The sequence below is a fragment of the Solanum tuberosum genome, unplaced genomic scaffold (assembly GCF_000226075.1).
Source record: "Solanum tuberosum cultivar DM 1-3 516 R44 unplaced genomic scaffold, SolTub_3.0 scf00133, whole genome shotgun sequence".
Classification (NCBI taxonomy): domain Eukaryota; kingdom Viridiplantae; phylum Streptophyta; class Magnoliopsida; order Solanales; family Solanaceae; genus Solanum; species Solanum tuberosum.
The window spans coordinates 193,070-210,252 of record NW_006239056.1 but is presented as its reverse complement, the minus strand read 5'-3'; the positions used below and the strand labels follow the sequence as shown (position 1 = coordinate 210,252).

The 17,183-nt window shown below is 30.6% G+C and overlaps 1 protein-coding gene across 1 annotated transcript; it reads left to right on the top strand.

Annotated features, from left to right (window-relative positions):
• The first annotated feature begins 9,197 nt into the window (after positions 1 to 9,197).
• Positions 9,198 to 13,000, top strand: LOC102603864 (protein SENSITIVITY TO RED LIGHT REDUCED 1-like). The gene is made up of 5 exons (XM_006351050.2): positions 9,198 to 9,304; positions 9,406 to 9,513; positions 10,825 to 11,585; positions 11,683 to 11,740; positions 12,134 to 13,000. Exons 3-5 carry the CDS (start codon positions 10,868 to 10,870, stop codon positions 12,171 to 12,173), a joined length of 816 nt encoding a protein of 271 aa, XP_006351112.2. The 5' UTR covers positions 9,198 to 9,304; positions 9,406 to 9,513; positions 10,825 to 10,867; the 3' UTR covers positions 12,174 to 13,000.
• Positions 13,001 to 17,183: the final 4,183 nt, after the last annotated feature.

Genomic DNA, 17,183 nt, shown 5'->3' with positions numbered 1-17,183 from the left:
ATGAAAATATGTATAAGATCTTTAAAATTGTTTATAAAAACAATCTATTAAGTATGTATATTAATAAAATATATGTATATAATTCATCGGTTTGGTTCGGTTATTTCTTCGGTTTTTTTTAAATAAAACCATAACCAAACCAAATACTATCGATTTTCAAAAATCTAAAACCAAACCAAACCAAACCCAAATAAAATCGGTTTTATTTTATCGGTTTGGTTCGGTTTTTCGGTTTGAATCGGTTTTTATCCAAACCGTGAACACCCCTAATTCTGGGTATAGGTTTGGTATAGATAAATTTTATGCAATTATAAATTTAAGCTAACGTGTTAGTATGATTTGTATGCCGTTGTTTTAACTTTTTACTTGATTTTAGTATCAAATTTACTTTAATACGTATATATTTTTAGAAACAATATTTTTATATTGGATACGATGTTCATTGTTCACTAATTAAATATGGTAATGACATCGATCAGGTCTGTAGACATTAAAATTTCATCAGATTAACACTGGACTCTACAAAACGAGTTCAATCTTTCATCAAACTCTAAGGCCCGTTAGGATTTCTTATAGGTCACTCTATGTTAAAGATCGAGATAAAATCACTAAGATATAAGGTTTAGTGACAAGTGATTATCTTAAATATAAAGTTCATGTTAAAGTATATTAGGAGTATTGTAGTTATCTTGTATTAAGAGTATTACTCTCTATATTTTGTATAACTTGCAAGTGTATAAATACACTATGATGTACTCTGTAAACAAAGCACTATGCAAAGGAGATGATAAAAGTAGTTTGAAAGTCAATGACATTGATGGTAAAGAGGAGAAATATGTGTTGCTGAGAAGTTGGATCTCTGATACACTATCAGAAAAAACCATTTACCTTATCGTTGAATTGAATAATTCAAAGGACATGTGGAAAACCTTGAAGGAAACTTACCTTCAAGTTATAAGGATAAAAATTTCAATTGAAGTAACGACTTCAAATTATCTTGCTTGAAAACAAGTCTACATATGATCTCTTAAAAGTATTCTAGTGTATATATATGTGATGGTTTAGCATCCACAAGTTCGTAGATGAGGATAGCAAGGTGGTAATTTTTTCCAAAAGGTCTAAGACCTTTAAGACTATCATGCTTGATAAACCATATTATCCAACTTTGAACCAACTGGTCAATACATTGAGAGTCATGTCAGGGTATAAAACCTGTTTGCAACACAAAGAAAAGTATGTGGTCAGTATGTGAAATATTGTAATGAGTATGTAAGATGACACTAAGCATAATCCTAAGATAAAATAAAATCAAATAAAATATATGAAAAACATCTCAAAAACAGTGTATAAAAGTCATATCTTACAAAAGCTTACAAGCTCCAAAAATCAAATTATGAAGTCTAAATGGGAGGATTTATCATAGTCAATTCAAATATGTCCTTCGAGCCCAACAGAAAAGAGTGTGACCAGACTGGACGATATGGTGGAGTCTTCAAAGACGAAAAAGGGAATCTCTTAAATGAATATTGCTATCGGATTGAGTCTGTTGGGTGCCCAACAGAGTCTAATTTTGAAGACGATGTGATTGCTGGACTAGCTGCCTTGAAGCATGGGTTGAAGAAATGCAAGAAAATTAATCTGAAATTACCGAGGTCGATAGTAGAGTCGGATGATATTATGCTGGTCAAATGGTCGCCATGCGCCAAATGAAACAGTCAAGGTCAGATTGAAAGAAATTTTCAAGTTTCTGAAAAATATAACTTGGGTAGTTTACCATGTCTATGAAGAAGCCAATAAACTCGCTAGAGAATGGGGCTCTGAACATAAAAATGATGATGGAGGTGACTGAGTTTGCTCTTAAAGAATAAGGACCTGCAATCATGGGTGGCTCAATGCCTTTAAAAATGAGGCATATGCCTTGGGCCCCAAATTGAATGGCCTAATTTTCTAGTAATAATAAAATTATTATAAGCCTTTTTTAACAAAAAAAAAATACTATATTTTTAAATTTATTTGTTGTCTTTTAGTTTATTTCAAAACATTAAAGAATGTTTTTTTTTTGTGGATCAATTTTAAATTAACTTCCACATGATATGTTTAAGACCACAAATTAATTTTTTTTGGTATATATATATATATCTTAAGTTTAAGACCATAAAAAAATAAAACTTTATTTATTAAAAAGTAAGAATAACTTGAATCTCAGATATAAAAAATAATTAAATTAGCCTCCAATTTATTTTTGGCTTTAGGCCACTAATTAGCTTGAACCGCCACTGTACCTGTTTTCTGTTAAATACTTGATAAAATGTTAGGTTTTGCTGAATATATATGACCTGTTTTCTGTTAAATACTTGATAAAATGTTAGATTTTATTGAATATATATGTTTTTCTGTATTTAGATTCCAGAGGGAGGTTGATTTTGTGTTATAAGTTGGGATGTTAGTGAGATGATACCAAAGATTCGTTACTATATGAGGTTTATTTTGACACACTATTCTCATTTCAATCAACCATGACACTGCTCTGCTGTCGATTTATTTGTGCACGTTTTTTGGCTCAAATTTAGGGATATATTATTATATTGAATGTAATTTTTTTCATACAAATCAACCAAAGTCATTATTTGGATATATATTCTTACACATGAGCCAAAACGAGCAATTCCATTAAATAGCCAAAATTCGAGCTTACAAGCTCCAAAAATCAAATTATGAAGTCTAAATGGAAGGATTTATCATAGTCAATTCAAAAATGTCCTTCGAGCCCAACTACATACATGACCATTGACCAATTGACATGACTCAACCCATTGCTAACATGACATACCCAACACGAACACGATAAACTCATCGTGAACGCGATGCCTAACCCAAATTAGGCCCACAAAATTTACTCTTCGCGAATGCCACGTGGATTATATTTCATGAATGCTATGAAGGCCTATATATGTCAACTCTTCATGAATGCAGACTATCCTAGGAAACTAGCTCGACCTACCACTGGTGCATTGATTATGATAAACAAATCTTTTCACACCTCAGAACTTAATCGAAACCCCCTAGAAGCAAACTAAATGTGCAAATCAATTATTAAATATGTTTCAAACCTATTAGAATAATCAAATCACCCATCCTTGATCATTTTGACCAAATGTCGATCGTGGTCAACCTGAAATTTCCAAATTAACTAGAATTGATCCAAGGGAAAAATAACTCCCGAGCGTCTCAGGATCCATGCAAAACATCTGACTAAGCCATAAATAACCCTCTCTACCTAGTTGAATCGTAAGAACTCCAATAGACCTCTTTAATACAAAATGTTAACTATGGTCAAACTTTCCAAATTCTAAACGGAAAATCTTGTTTAAAAACACATCCAATCACCTAATTGTAACACCTCACAACTCTACTCTTAGAATCTGAATAATTAGTCGTAAGTATATAAGTTTGAATCGGGTAATGTCATACTTGTACATATGTGTTAAGGTCTATTCCAAGGTGTGAGAAGTGTATTCGAAGTGGTTTAATATACAACATTGTTCAATGTCAGTGAAACACAAAGTTTAGTCGGTGGAAGACTTTAAACTCGACTTAGTGCTAGAGGTCTCTTATGACCCTAAACCACTTTCAAAATGAAATAACCATGTTGAAGTTGAAAGAAATTTCCAACTTGCTAATTATCACTTGTTGATGAGTTAGGTAAAACTTCCCAACTTGTATACGGTTTTTCTCCTTTGGGGGTGGGGGTGGGTGGGTGGTGGTGGTGGTGAAATTTCATAGAGAATTGAAAAATGGATGTATAAGTTGTCAAGATACTTGTTATCTTTTATTTACTTGTGCTTTAGAATATTTAATGTTTAGGAGTCGGTTGGTAACTGATTGTAATGTGAGTTGGAAAATATGCAAAAATATTTTATTTAATTTTGGTTTCCCATGTGGTGTTCGTATCTCTATTGGAGCCCGATTATTTTGAATTTGTGTTGTAGGGCTCCATTCAGTGGGGAAGTGCTCCTTATCAAGGATTTTTTCATACTCGAATTTGATCCGAGACCTCTGATAAAAGGAAGAGTAACTTCATCCGCTGCACCACATCCGTTGGTGCTCAAAAGAGATTTATCTAGTCTGAAAAGGGTGCAATGATTTGGTGAATATCGTTTTCTAAACTTTTTTCTAACCAAACACTATTTTTTTTAAAAGTTTTCAGTTTTGTAACAATTGATATTGGTAGGCTTGTATGTTGTAGGTACAATATTTTCAATTGTGTCATTTGGTTTGTTATAAATTTGGTAATTTTTTTCTATTATTGTTGACTTATCAACCATTACCTTTTCTTTCGAATATTTAATGCGTGTGTTTTACAAAAAAATGAATCCTCATTCTTTGCATCTGTTAAGCTTGTTTTTAAGGTAGTTTGTATGAAATAAAAAGCTTTGAGAAGAAAAAAAATATCATTTTGCTTTCCCATGCTCCACATAACGTGGCTATTTTTATGTTGCCGTCTAGACTACCACAATTCTCCTCCTTTATCCGTCTTTATAATCGATAATGTGAGCAAGTTGACATAAAAAAAAAAAACTATCATAACTTTATCTTGCATCACTTAGGTGTAAAAGATATAATTTACACCTAACTCAAAAGTCAAAAGTCATTTAACGTACATTTGATCGGGCGAACAAGTTATTTCGAAATAATATTTCATCTTTAATGTAGGATAAAAATAAAATTATGATGTCATGATAAATATTTCCAGTTAGAAAATATATATCAAAAACTCAATTTATATGAAAAATAACACCAAGATGAAGATTTTATAATATGAACAAAAAACACAGAATTGAAGGCTTGAAACACATGCAAAATGTTTTTCTAAAATTAATATTTACTTCCTCTCCTCTACGATATTGCTATGATATTGTATGTAAATAGTCATAGTAGATATGACCCAACCAATGAATTTCTGCACTAAACAAATAGTGAAGATTTTCTATTGAAATCAAGAAATTGAAAATAATTCTTTGGAGGATGTCGTAAAGAATGATACTCCATAAAGTTATGTGGAAATCTGCAGAAGTTGAACTTAAATAGAATTGGTGATAACCAAAGAATGAAAAGATACACTATTCATGTTGTAAAGATGAATAGTGTTGATTTACAAGATACGCGGTGGAAATAATGATTGACTCGAAGATTGGAGAGACACTAGAATATAAAAATTTCAGGTTAAGTAAATAGTGTATTTAGAGTGCAAGTCATCAGAAATATGACACATAAAGTGATTATGAAAATAAAGATCGATACAAAAATTAGTAACTAAGAGAGAGAAAATCAAAATTTTAATAGATAGCTAAGGTCTGAAATATAAAGAAATCCAGAGTGTTTTCAAATATGTGTTCATTCCCAAAATTCATTTGCCTTCAATCCTGCCTTTTGAGGAAGAGGCCGCTAAGGAAGGCCTTCCAACCATAATGCCTCCATGGACGGGCGGCGTGCTCCATTCTTAGTATTGCACAGTCAGTCCCGCGAAGGAAGGGCAGTTGAACTCATACTTGCCATTCAGAGGAATCGCTCCTCGGCAGTACTAGTCAGAACTAAACTCCTAACCTTTGAAATTGAGCTTCTCCAGTCCTGGGAGAGTTGCTTCTTAGATACTAGGTCAGATACAACATAAACAAAAATAATTTGTCTTTATAGATTCAAAAGACACTCAATTACTTTGAATTCAACTATTGTAATATTTATTTTTTCATTTAAATATATGTTACATTTACTTCAATACCAGTTATATCCTGTATAATTCCTTCTTATAATTTTATTAAAAGAAGCATGTAATTGAGGTGTGGTTGTAATGAGATTAAAAAAAGTAATAGAAGTAGATGGATCGTTGTAGTCGATAAGTAACTGCTAACAAACTTATATACAAACATTATGAGTTTTTTCATCTATACTACATTGTTACATGCTATTGGGTTTGACCAAAATATAGCAGAAGCTGTCACTAGAAAATAAAGTAAAACTTAATGTTGACCAAACAACATGATCTGAATAGCAGAAGCTTTCACTAGAAAACATTACGTGTTTGGGTCCAGTAATCTCAAATTGGGCTTTGGACTGTCATCACATATATACATAACATATGCATAATCATAAACAAGGATTGTGCCATTGTCTTTAGAAAATTGCACCACTTTAGTCAGTTGTACCCTTGATACTGCCAAATCAATTGGATTATTTCAACCATTTGTATTAAGTTCTAGCTTGTTTGTGAATATGGATTGATTATGTTACATTTCGTAATACTACTATATTTAAACAATTTAGTTAATATTCTCATATAAAATTCACACATGAAGGATTCATAATCTTGAATCAAACAAAGAAAGTTGTACATGCAATTATCTATTACAAATAAATATGATTTTTTCAAGTGTACCCTGTGAAATTGACAACGATACATTATCGATCTTAAAGAAGACATATGTTAATCAATATTTCTACATTATGAAATACAATTTTTATTCGGAAACAACATCTTGATATGTATGTGGATATAAGGAGGAGATTATAGTTTCTTAAAAATAAGACACAAACTTTAAGATATGAAACATTTACAAACATAATCAACGTTACTTATGTTTACCTATAAACTATATGTTATTGAAATATTAAAAAAATAAGGAAAGGGCTGCACTGAGTATAAGATATATGAGAACTACATAAGAAAAATGTTATGCCAATTCAATTGGCTGTTTATAGCTACAAACAATTACCCTTTCCTAAATTTAGTCACTTATTACTTACATGTTTTAGCATCATTTATATAATTTTAAAAAATTGTACTAATTAACATGGAAAACACGTGCAACGCACATGTACATAAACAAGTACTTATTAATTGTGAGAATAGAGATTTAACTTACTTTGGGACTATTGTGTCAAAATATTACTTGTTACCTTAGAAACTAATTCTGGGTATAGGTTTGGTATAGATAAATTTTATGCAATTATAAATTTAAGCTAACGTGTTAGTGCGATTTGAATGCCGTTGTTTTAACTTTTAATTGATTTTAGTATCAAATTTACTTTAATATGTATATTTTTAGGAGCATTAGTTCGGGACAACAATATTTTTATATTGGATATGATGTTCATTGTTCACTAATTAAATATGATAGTGACATCGATCAACTCTGTAGACATTAAAATTTCATCAGATTTAACACTGAACTCTACAAAAGGAGTTCAATCTTTCATCAAACTCTAAGGCCCATTAGGATTTCTTATAGGTCACTCTATGTTAAAGATTGAGATAAAATCACTAAGATATAAGGTTTAGTGACAAGTGATTATCTTAAATATAGAGTTCATATTAAAGTATATTAGGAGTATTTTAGTTATCTTGTATTAAGAGTATTACTCTCTATATTTTGTATAACTTGCAAGTGTATAAATACACTATGATGTACTTTTCCAAGTTATGAGACTAGCCTATCTTATCCAGGATGAACCAATATAGTTGCCACGAATGAAGTCACTTCTAGCAGTGACAAAAGTAGTTTGAAAGTCAATGATAAAGGCAAAAACATTGATGATAAAGAGGAGAAATATGTGTTGTTGAGAAGTTGGATCTCTAGTACACTATCAGAAAAAACCATTTACCTTATCGTTGGATGGAATAATGCAAAGAGATGTGAAAAACCTTGAAGGAAACTTACCTTCAAGCTATCAAGGAAAAAAATTTCAATTGAAGTAACGACTTCAAATTATCTTGCTTGGAAAAAAGTCTACATATGATCTCTTAAAAGTATTCTAGTGTATATGTGATGGTTTAGCATCCACAAGTTCGTAGATAAAGATAGCAAGGTGATAGATTTTTCCAAGGAATTATAAAGCCTTTAAGACTATCATGCTTGATAAACCATATTATCTAACTTTGAATCAACTGGTCAATGCATTGAGAGTCTTGTCAGAGTATAGAACATGTTTGCAACACAAAGAAAGACATCTCAAAAATAGTGTATAAAAGCCATATCTTTCAAAATCTTCAAAATCTTAATAATGATACAAGTACATAAAATTAGTAGTAGCTTTATTAGAGAGCTTTTTACAACCGACATAAACCATGTAAACAGCATGGAGTCCAACGCACAACTCTAGTTGAGAGGATGCCCTATACCTTGTCAGGATATAGAACCTAATTGAAGTTGTTTTCTCTTATATTAAGAAAAAAATTCATAATTTATGATGTATATATCAAACGATTATTTTTCCTTATAACGATAATACAATTTTTCGATTCCCATCTTCACATCCAACTCCACCATTGGTCAGCGTCCAAACTCCAATTGAAGAAAGATCGACTAGAGAAGATATAAGTAAATAAATAAATATTTAGTACCAAAAACAAGTCATTTTTTTTTTAAAGAAAAAGAAGTCTATTTCTTTTTTTTCATAAAGAAGAAGAAATCAATTGGAATTTTACCTTTTGTATTAATGATTTTTTTAATAGTTTGTAATAATATATCATAGCTCGTAACAAAATTTAATTTATAATATTATGTAATTCAGTGGCGGCTCAAGCTAATTAGTGGCATAAAGTCAAAAATAAATTGGAGGCCTAAATTTTAATTATTTTTTTATATCTGAGATTCAAGTTATTCTTACTTTTTAATAAATAAAGTTTTATTTTTTTATGATCTTAAACTTAAGATATATATATATACCAAAAAAAATTAATTTTGTGGTCTTAAACATATCATGTGGAAGTTAATTTAAAAATTGATCCATAAAAAGGAAACATTCTTTAATGTTTTGAAATAAACTAAAAGACGACAAATAAATTTAAAAATATAGTATTTTTTTATTTGTTAAAAAAGGCTTATAATAATTTTATTATTACTAAAAAATTAGGCCCTTCAATTTGGGGGACCCTAATGCATATGCCTCATTTTTAAAGGCATTGAGCCACCCCTGATGTAATTATTTTCTTATGAAGTATTATTCTTTTAGAAAAAAAATTAGTAGTATGTTTTAGATAAATTAATCAAAATTGATAAGTTTGCTAATTTAAAAAAAAAAATGTTTTAGTAAAAATTTGATTTTAAAAAGTCTTAAAAAAAGCAAGTATGATCAAACTAAATTTCAAAAAATTTAAATAAAGCGATTTGTTTTTTTTGTTTTTCCGGTAAATGCCTTGCACTCCTTTCGTTCTTCTTTAGCGCGCTTTTCCCACCATCTTGCCGCCTACTCCACCGCTCTCTTTCTCCGGCGGAATCGATTGGTAAAGTGCACTTCTGCTTTCCTGGTAGAGCTCTCAATTCTCAATTTTTGGTATAAATTTTGTTTGATTGAGTTTTGTGGAAGCGGAAAATGACTACAATTTCAAATTTTCTCGTTGATTTGAAGCCTTCGCATAGATTCATATAGCTATGACGGTAGTGCTGGTGGTGTATGGTCAGCGGTGACTTCAATTGCGATTCGAGGCACATTTCCAAACTTTCGGTGACTGTTGCTGTCAGTATATCCTCTTTTACTCTCATATTTGGAGTATATATTACTCACAGGTTGTAAAATTAAGTCGAATGTGTTCTGTGAGGATTCCGTTAATTCGTATTTGGAATAGTAATTGTCTAAGTTCGACTGGAGGATCTACAATTTCCTTCTGCGTTTCCATCGCCCTATAATCATCTGTTTTTTCATATATTTGTCTATGTAGAAACTAATTTTGTCATTTGATAGTTGATACTAGTAGGCTCCTTTTCAGTTACTGCGTTATTTCACTTTTTATTGAATGCTCTTTACTGTTTTCCTTATTAATTGACATGTTTTCTTCGCTGTCGTATTTCCATAACTACTTTGATTTGTTGCACTTGAGCCGAGGGTAGTTCGGAAGAAGCATCTCTACCTCTACGAGGTAGGGTAAGGTCTGGATACACTCTACACTGCCCAAACCCCTCTTGGTATGTTGTTATTGCTGTTGTAGCCCCTTAGCGGTAAAATACTGTAACCTGATTTTCAGGCATAAAAATATTCTTCACCAAAATAGAAGTAGATGCCTATGAATTACTTGCTAGGAAGGTCAAATAATTATGTCTATCCTTATTATAGGGTAAGAATAAATTCTCTATCATAGAGAGGTAGACTTCCGAGTTCTTTTATTGCCACTTCATTTGAGGTCCAGTAGAGTAAGTGTGTTGCGGCAGTTGAATTGCTTATTGATTAGTAGAAGTATCCAGCTGAATTACAGACTCCCGAATAGTTTAGATGGGAAGAGGAGATCCTAAAAAATGAAATTCAGGTTTATTCTTTCCACTGTGATTTGGCACTTCAGGTTTTCAATTTTCATTAGTACAAGGTTTTTTGTGAATTTGTAGTGTTAGTTGAAGTAGGTGACTGGACACACCTAAATAGAAGAAATTGAGTTCAGAAGAGCTTGTATTCGTGCTTAATTGTTGTAAGTCCAGCTTGATTGGTTTTGAATAAAGAATGCTCCTAAATGGAAGAAGTTGAGTTAAGAAGAACTTGGTTTTTGAACTTAATGATGGGCTAAAGAAAGAGGTGAATGTTCATTTTCCTCTTATCCCCCACAAGTCATAAATGAGTTGCTTCTCGTAATATCTATGTGGCTTCAAACATGCAGCATTTGATGTGCAACAAGTGTACTCTTAACAGTGTGGAGTAAAAACTTTTCTAGGTGATGAGCTACTTTTAGCCTGCTAGCAATTCTGTTCGTTTGAGTTCTATACTTGCAGATAATGAGAAATGCATTCTTGTAGCGATTTTGTACTTTAAGTTCTAAAACTTACAGGTTTATATTAACTCCAGGACACCAGAGAGTCCAACGTTAATCTAGACTTGGGTTGCAAAGATGAATTGCGATGAGAATATGGAGTCCAATGTTTATTTTCACATGCAAGATGAGGCAGAAAGGCTGCTTAAAGAGATTAAACTGATGAAGAATGTTGAGAACTCTGAATTGTATGCTGGAATGCGCTTCGATCTCGAACACAATGAAACTTTTCAACAACATTTGTTTCGCCTTTTAGGCTCCCATTCACATGTTCAGGTGGTAATCTATGCTTTGGGAAGCATGGAATACGGTTTCAATTCACAGTTTCAGCTTGCCGTAGTTCTCCTACTAAAACGAGATTTTTCCAATTGGATTGGCAATATACAAGTATATGATCCTTTAATGTCTCCAGCTGACATGCTAGTTTTCAGAAAACTGGATGTAGAGATGTTGACCATTGATGAAAATTGTAGGAGGCAAGTTCGTAGGCCAACAATGTTCTACATGCCCGTTCCTAATTATTGTCTTATCGGCAACCTGTTGGGAGCAAACTGGTCTTCATCTTGTATTAACCAGATTTTTCTATTGACAAACTCATTTCACGATTTGTTGACCAATATCTCACCATGTAATCAGAATGAAGAAACAGTGCAACGCCTGGAGAGAATTCTCCCCTTCATAACAGAGATTGACATAAAAGCTAGTAATGAGGAGATATATATTAATGTGTTCTCAAGATTTGCTTGGCATTTCTTTGATGTGGGTCCCAACATTAACATGGAAACATCACTCCCTGGTACTGGATCTCTTTCTATCTTGATTCAACTTGGAGAATTTATTGGTTGGTCCACGACACTTGCACTGAACAAAGTTTTTTTTTGTGGTTGATTCAGTGACTAAGATTACAAAATATAAAAGTGGTGGAGATCAACATTGGTTGGATTGGCAAAGGTACTTAGATGTGAGACTAGATACCAAACTTTCCATTTGTTATTGAATACAGTTCTCTTATGCAGAGTTAGCTCATTCTTTTAATTGTTGATTCGTGGAAACAAAGCTGTTTCAACTTAGCGTTGTTGAAAATCATTATCCCTTACTCTCTCTCTCTCTTTCTCTCTGTATGATTGTTTCTTTTATTTCCCCCGTAATAAGATATGCTTTTGACATGATAAGTATTTAAGTGTTAGTTGGAGAATCTTGATTGTTTTGGTTGAATTATACAAAGTACTTTGAAATTATTTGCTTACAGGAAACTATAGAGTGATAGAGGTGAGCTGAAGGAACCATAGAGGGGGTAAGGTGTACTTCATCCCTAAAGATGTACTTTTAACTTTCCTGTTGCAGGTATTTTGAAGAAGCATTTTTGGAAGATATGCAAAGCTGATATGTCTAGTCAGGGATTTGCACAAAGTCTTGGTACATATCGCGGGCCTCGCCGTGTAAGATGTAACTCGGTTCCTCCTCCACTAGGTTGGATTAAGCTAAACATTTATGGGATCGGTACAGAAGGTGATCAGCCAGGACGATTTAGTGGGGTTTTTCAAGATGATACTGGAATGTGTTTAGGCAGCTATAGTGATACCATTGATGCTAAAGACAATGTAATTGCTGGACTGGAGGCCTTGAGGAATGGATTAGTCAGATGTGTGGAAGGGAAGCCGAAGGCACAGAAGTTGATGGTGGAGTCCGATAACGTTATACTAATCCAATATCTTAATGGTCACCCTGAACCCAATGAACTAACCATGTGCAGGTTGAAAGAAATTTCCAACTTGCTGAAACGTATAACTTATGCATTTTATCATGTGTATGAAGAAGGCAATGAAGCTGCTAGAGACTTGGCTTTGAGAGATGAACGTCACAATCGGGCATAGACTTGGTTCAACTAGGCAAGTTATGTTGCAGCAGACTGATGCAGACATGGATCACAGAGCAGACACTTGTGTCTTTCTGACTTCTCATTACAAGGTGTTTTTTGTGAAAACTCAAAGGAGAAAAAGAGAAACAAATGCATTCAGAAGGCAAAGACAAGTCTTATATGCTAACTGAAGCAATTTCTTGATCTATGTTAATGTTCATTATACATGTAATTTTCCGTCATCGAGTCGGATCGAAATTTAGTATTTTTGGTTGTGTGACTTTTTGTTAGAAATGATAGTTAAGTGACTTTTGTGGGGAATTTTTTTTATAGTTACGTGATTATTTGTGAAATTTACCCTTGGATTATAGGTGATTTCTATTGCATGGACAAAAGTACACATATACTTCACATTACTTTTAATGTAACATTTGGCCATGAATTTTTTTTACTTTTTTGTCGGAATTGAACTCCAAAATACATTTGACCATAAAATTCCAAATTCCCACTTGAAGTTGAATTTCAAATTTACAAGAATTTGAAAAATAACAAAAATGTATTTTCACTTTTTTCATTTCAAATTATTAACAAAAAATCAAAAGCAACTCTAATTTGTGTTCATGATTAATTTTCAAATATCTTTTTTAATTTTGAAAACAAAAACTATTTTTTTCAAATTTCACAATAAGATATGGTCAAAGGCAAAAATTTGTATTTGAATTGTTGAAATCTCAACTCATAAGTAAGTGTGTTCTTTTATTAATTTTTTTTTTTTTATAACCACTTATTTATTTTGAATAAAATTTAGCTCATTTAAATATTTCATGAGGATTCTTGAGGAGATGTCCTTGTACCACCCCTTTGCTCAATTTGACTAGAGTACTACACAACTAGCAACTACACCCTTTGTTGTCACCATCAACTTTTTCTCCTCTTTTCTAAATTCCACATTTCCATTTTTTAAAGATAATGTAATGTTTACGTTAATTTACATGTATCTTGATTAGTTTTTTATATTATCTTTTATCTTTCATTAGTATAATTATTGATAACTATCCATCAAAGTTGGAATAAATAAAAAGAAATTAAGTTAATATTTTTTCCTTCACCTAAATTTGAACTTACAAAATAGATATAAGTAGTTTTCTTTTTCGTTTTTTTTTTAAAAAAAAGTGATGTACATCATGATAAATCACTAAAAATAATCTCAGAGAAGGAAAAAAAAAATGTAACAAAAAGCAATTGAAAGTGATAGTCATTCATTCTATATAAAGAGAACAGATTTCAGTTGTATCTAATATTCATCGATCGATAAACATTTGTCTAGACAAAAGAAGTGGCGGAGATAGAATATGATTTATGAGTATATAAAAATTAATATAGCTTTTATTTTATACTCGGTATATATAATGATAAATTTATTAAATATTTATAAAATTTAATGTGAATCTAGTTACTATTAATATTAATTTAAAATTAAAATTAGAATTTATAAATTTAAATCTTGAATTTACTTATTAATTTAATGACGTTAGATTCTTAAAACATGTTATTTAGCATGTGAAAAACTTTAGGGGTCGCTTGGTAGGGAGTATTAAGATAAATAATTCATGTATTATGTATGATATTATTTAGTAGGGAAAATTACGCATATAAGCAAATATATACTAGTTATTTAGTTAACATGTCTATAGTTTGCCTTAATTACAATTCGTGGCCTACTTTTTATCTATAATTACGCGGCTCAGCTTTTTAGTTTTGTATAATTCGAAATTTGGATAATATAATTTGTATAACTTTTGAATAATGTAATTTTGTATAATATAATTTGTATAACTGTTTACACTTCAGATGTTTGTAATTGTATAAATTCGTTATTTCGAGTTTATACAAAAATAACTGAATTATACAAATGTACCTGCGAATTATACAAACGAGACAGATTAAACTGTAGCTACAACCCGTAAATATGCAAATTATATCTATGAAACATAATTAAGTTTATTATAGTGGTTATTTGCAAAAGTTCCCCTATTTAGTATATGTTTGGTAGTATTTTGGCCTATGCATTACTAATCCATTGATTAGTTGTACATCTTACATGTATTATAGGATGTATAACTAATACTTTCCATTTGCTGGTATTAGTAATACATAAGATTTAATACCATGGAATTAATCTATGTAAATATAAAAATACCCCTCAAATCATTTTAATCATTTTGTTTATTTTCTTGATTTTATGTTTTATATTTGTACTAATAAATTTATCTAAATTAGCTTACAAATTTTATTATTTAGAGAGAGAGTTGTTTGTTGCTAAATAAATCCAAGGTAAATCAATACAATATTTGAAAGGTGAGTTGTTTAACATTTACTAATTTAAAAGGAAAATATATCACCACATGATGTTTGTGATCTTAATTAAATGTATTATTAGTTGATATATATGTGGTTTCTAATTATTTGTATTTTGAACTATTTATAAAATTGCATACATATTAAAACTACAACTTGCAAATTTTATGTGAAAATGTAGATGGCTTATTCAATTTTACTATTGTTTACCGTCTTTTCGATTTTAAAAGTGGATGGTCTATCCCATTTAAAATTGAAAATTGACGTTTTGTGAGTGAACATTTATTAAGATGTCAATTATTTACCCTCAAATAATTGAAGTGAGAAAATAGCAAATATGACAATAAAATTGTTCTTCTCCTAGCTAGTTAGAAGACCATTAAAAAATAATATTGTCCAATAATTATCTATCTTGACTCAATTACATGAAATAAAAAATTTCATAATAATTTAAGGGTATAATTGGAAAGAAGTTTTTTATAAAATTTTAATCCAAACACAAGATGAGGTGGGAAACAATGAACCAAACACTTGACAAAAAATAATCCCTACATTACTAATCTCTGCACTATAAATATATGCGCTACTAATCAATGCATTATTAATCTTTGTAACAAACGACCCCTCAACATTAATTAGGTCTTATTTAAGAGTTTGGTACACATGAGAAAAATACACTTCTCGCCATTAAATGATCTGCAACAATAAGTACATAAATGAAGTTGTTTCTTTTTTAATTAGAGAACTCGTTTGAGTATGAAAAAATTCTTATTAAAAAATGTTACTTCTAAACAAATTTTATTTGATGAGAATCTGAATTAGTTAAGCTTCAATATGAATATCTAACATGAATGAGATTATTTTATTTTTTTTAATAAATACACCTCTTTTTCTTATGCATACCAACAAAAAATCACGTTTTTGGTACATGCAATTTAAAATTGTTACACAATTTTTTCTAAATTGTATTTTTCTTTAATGCTCATCTTTTAATTTGGCGGTGGAGCCACCAAGTCAGTTATCTCTTGAATTATTACCTAATCATGAGTAAAACTAAAGTGGTCCATCTAATTATTTTTATTAGTTTTGAGTAAATATGGGGATAATATAAAATATATACTCTATTTGCTTCGATTTATTTGAAAATTATGTTTTATATTATGATATATATTTAAAATTTATGTGTCTAAAATATTTTAAAATTATCAGAGTTAAATATGTCGAATCAGATCATGCCATATAAATTGAAAATGTGAGAATATATAACATGAACTTGATAATTAGGAGTTGTGATAAAGATTAAGGACAAGTTAGAGAAATAAATTACGAATTTAACAGAATTCAATTCATTGAAATTTTATATTTATATTAAAAAAAGTTCACTTAATATGTATTAATGTTTTATACAAAACCTAATAAATGACTCTCGTTGGCACACAAAAAGCCGCACATTTCCCCTTTTGAGTATTTTGGCAAAGAAAAACAAACTTCAATATTATGATTGGCTATATAGGTAGGTTTTTATTTTGGATTTTTTACTTGATATTTGATGTTTACATTTGAAATTTAATTAAATTAGAATTTCTATATTACATGATTTATATTTGGGGGCAACGTTTTTAACAAAGTTCTTTTAATTTTTATTTTTAAAATTTAAATTTAAAAATTTAAAATATTTAATTAAAAATAAAGAAATTTTAATCGTGATCCATATTAATGGATGTACATACAAGTTAATAAATAATGAAATCGACCTGACATGAAATAGCTAGGTTGTTAGAGTGACCATGCAAAGCAATTTGGTTATTTTTCTTAATTTAGTCATTAAAACTTATATGTATTGTTATTTTAGCATAATTAAGCTTCAGTATTTATAATTTGAATATTTACTATTCATATTTCATTGTAACTGTTATTAGACAAACAAAAAAATAATTCTCGTTTCTTTTCTCAATTTCGGTTGTCTCTCTCTTTTTCTCTCTCGCTCGCCTCTCTTCTCATTCTTTGTTGCCTACCCCCCCTCCCCCCCCTCTCTTTCTGTACATATTTTGCATTTTCTCCTTTTTATAGCATTTTCATATTTTAAATTTAAGTTGTCAGACGACTATATTTATTAGATTCATACATGTATTTATGTTGTATCCTCGAGAGAGAACCCCCCCCCCCCCCCCCCCCCCC

What these genes read in the sequence shown, in the direction of transcription:
- LOC102603864 (XM_006351050.2), top strand. Translation starts at nt 10,868, where the DNA reads ATGAATTGCGATGAGAATATGGAGTCCAATGTTTATTTTCACATGCAA. An exon ending in CATGGAAACATCACTCCCTG is followed by an intron (nt 11,586 to 11,682) that starts GTACTGGATCTC and finishes TGGTTGATTCAG; the next exon opens with TGACTAAGATTACAAAATAT. An exon ending in CATTGGTTGGATTGGCAAAG is followed by an intron (nt 11,741 to 12,133) that starts GTACTTAGATGT and finishes TTCCTGTTGCAG; the next exon opens with GTATTTTGAAGAAGCATTTT.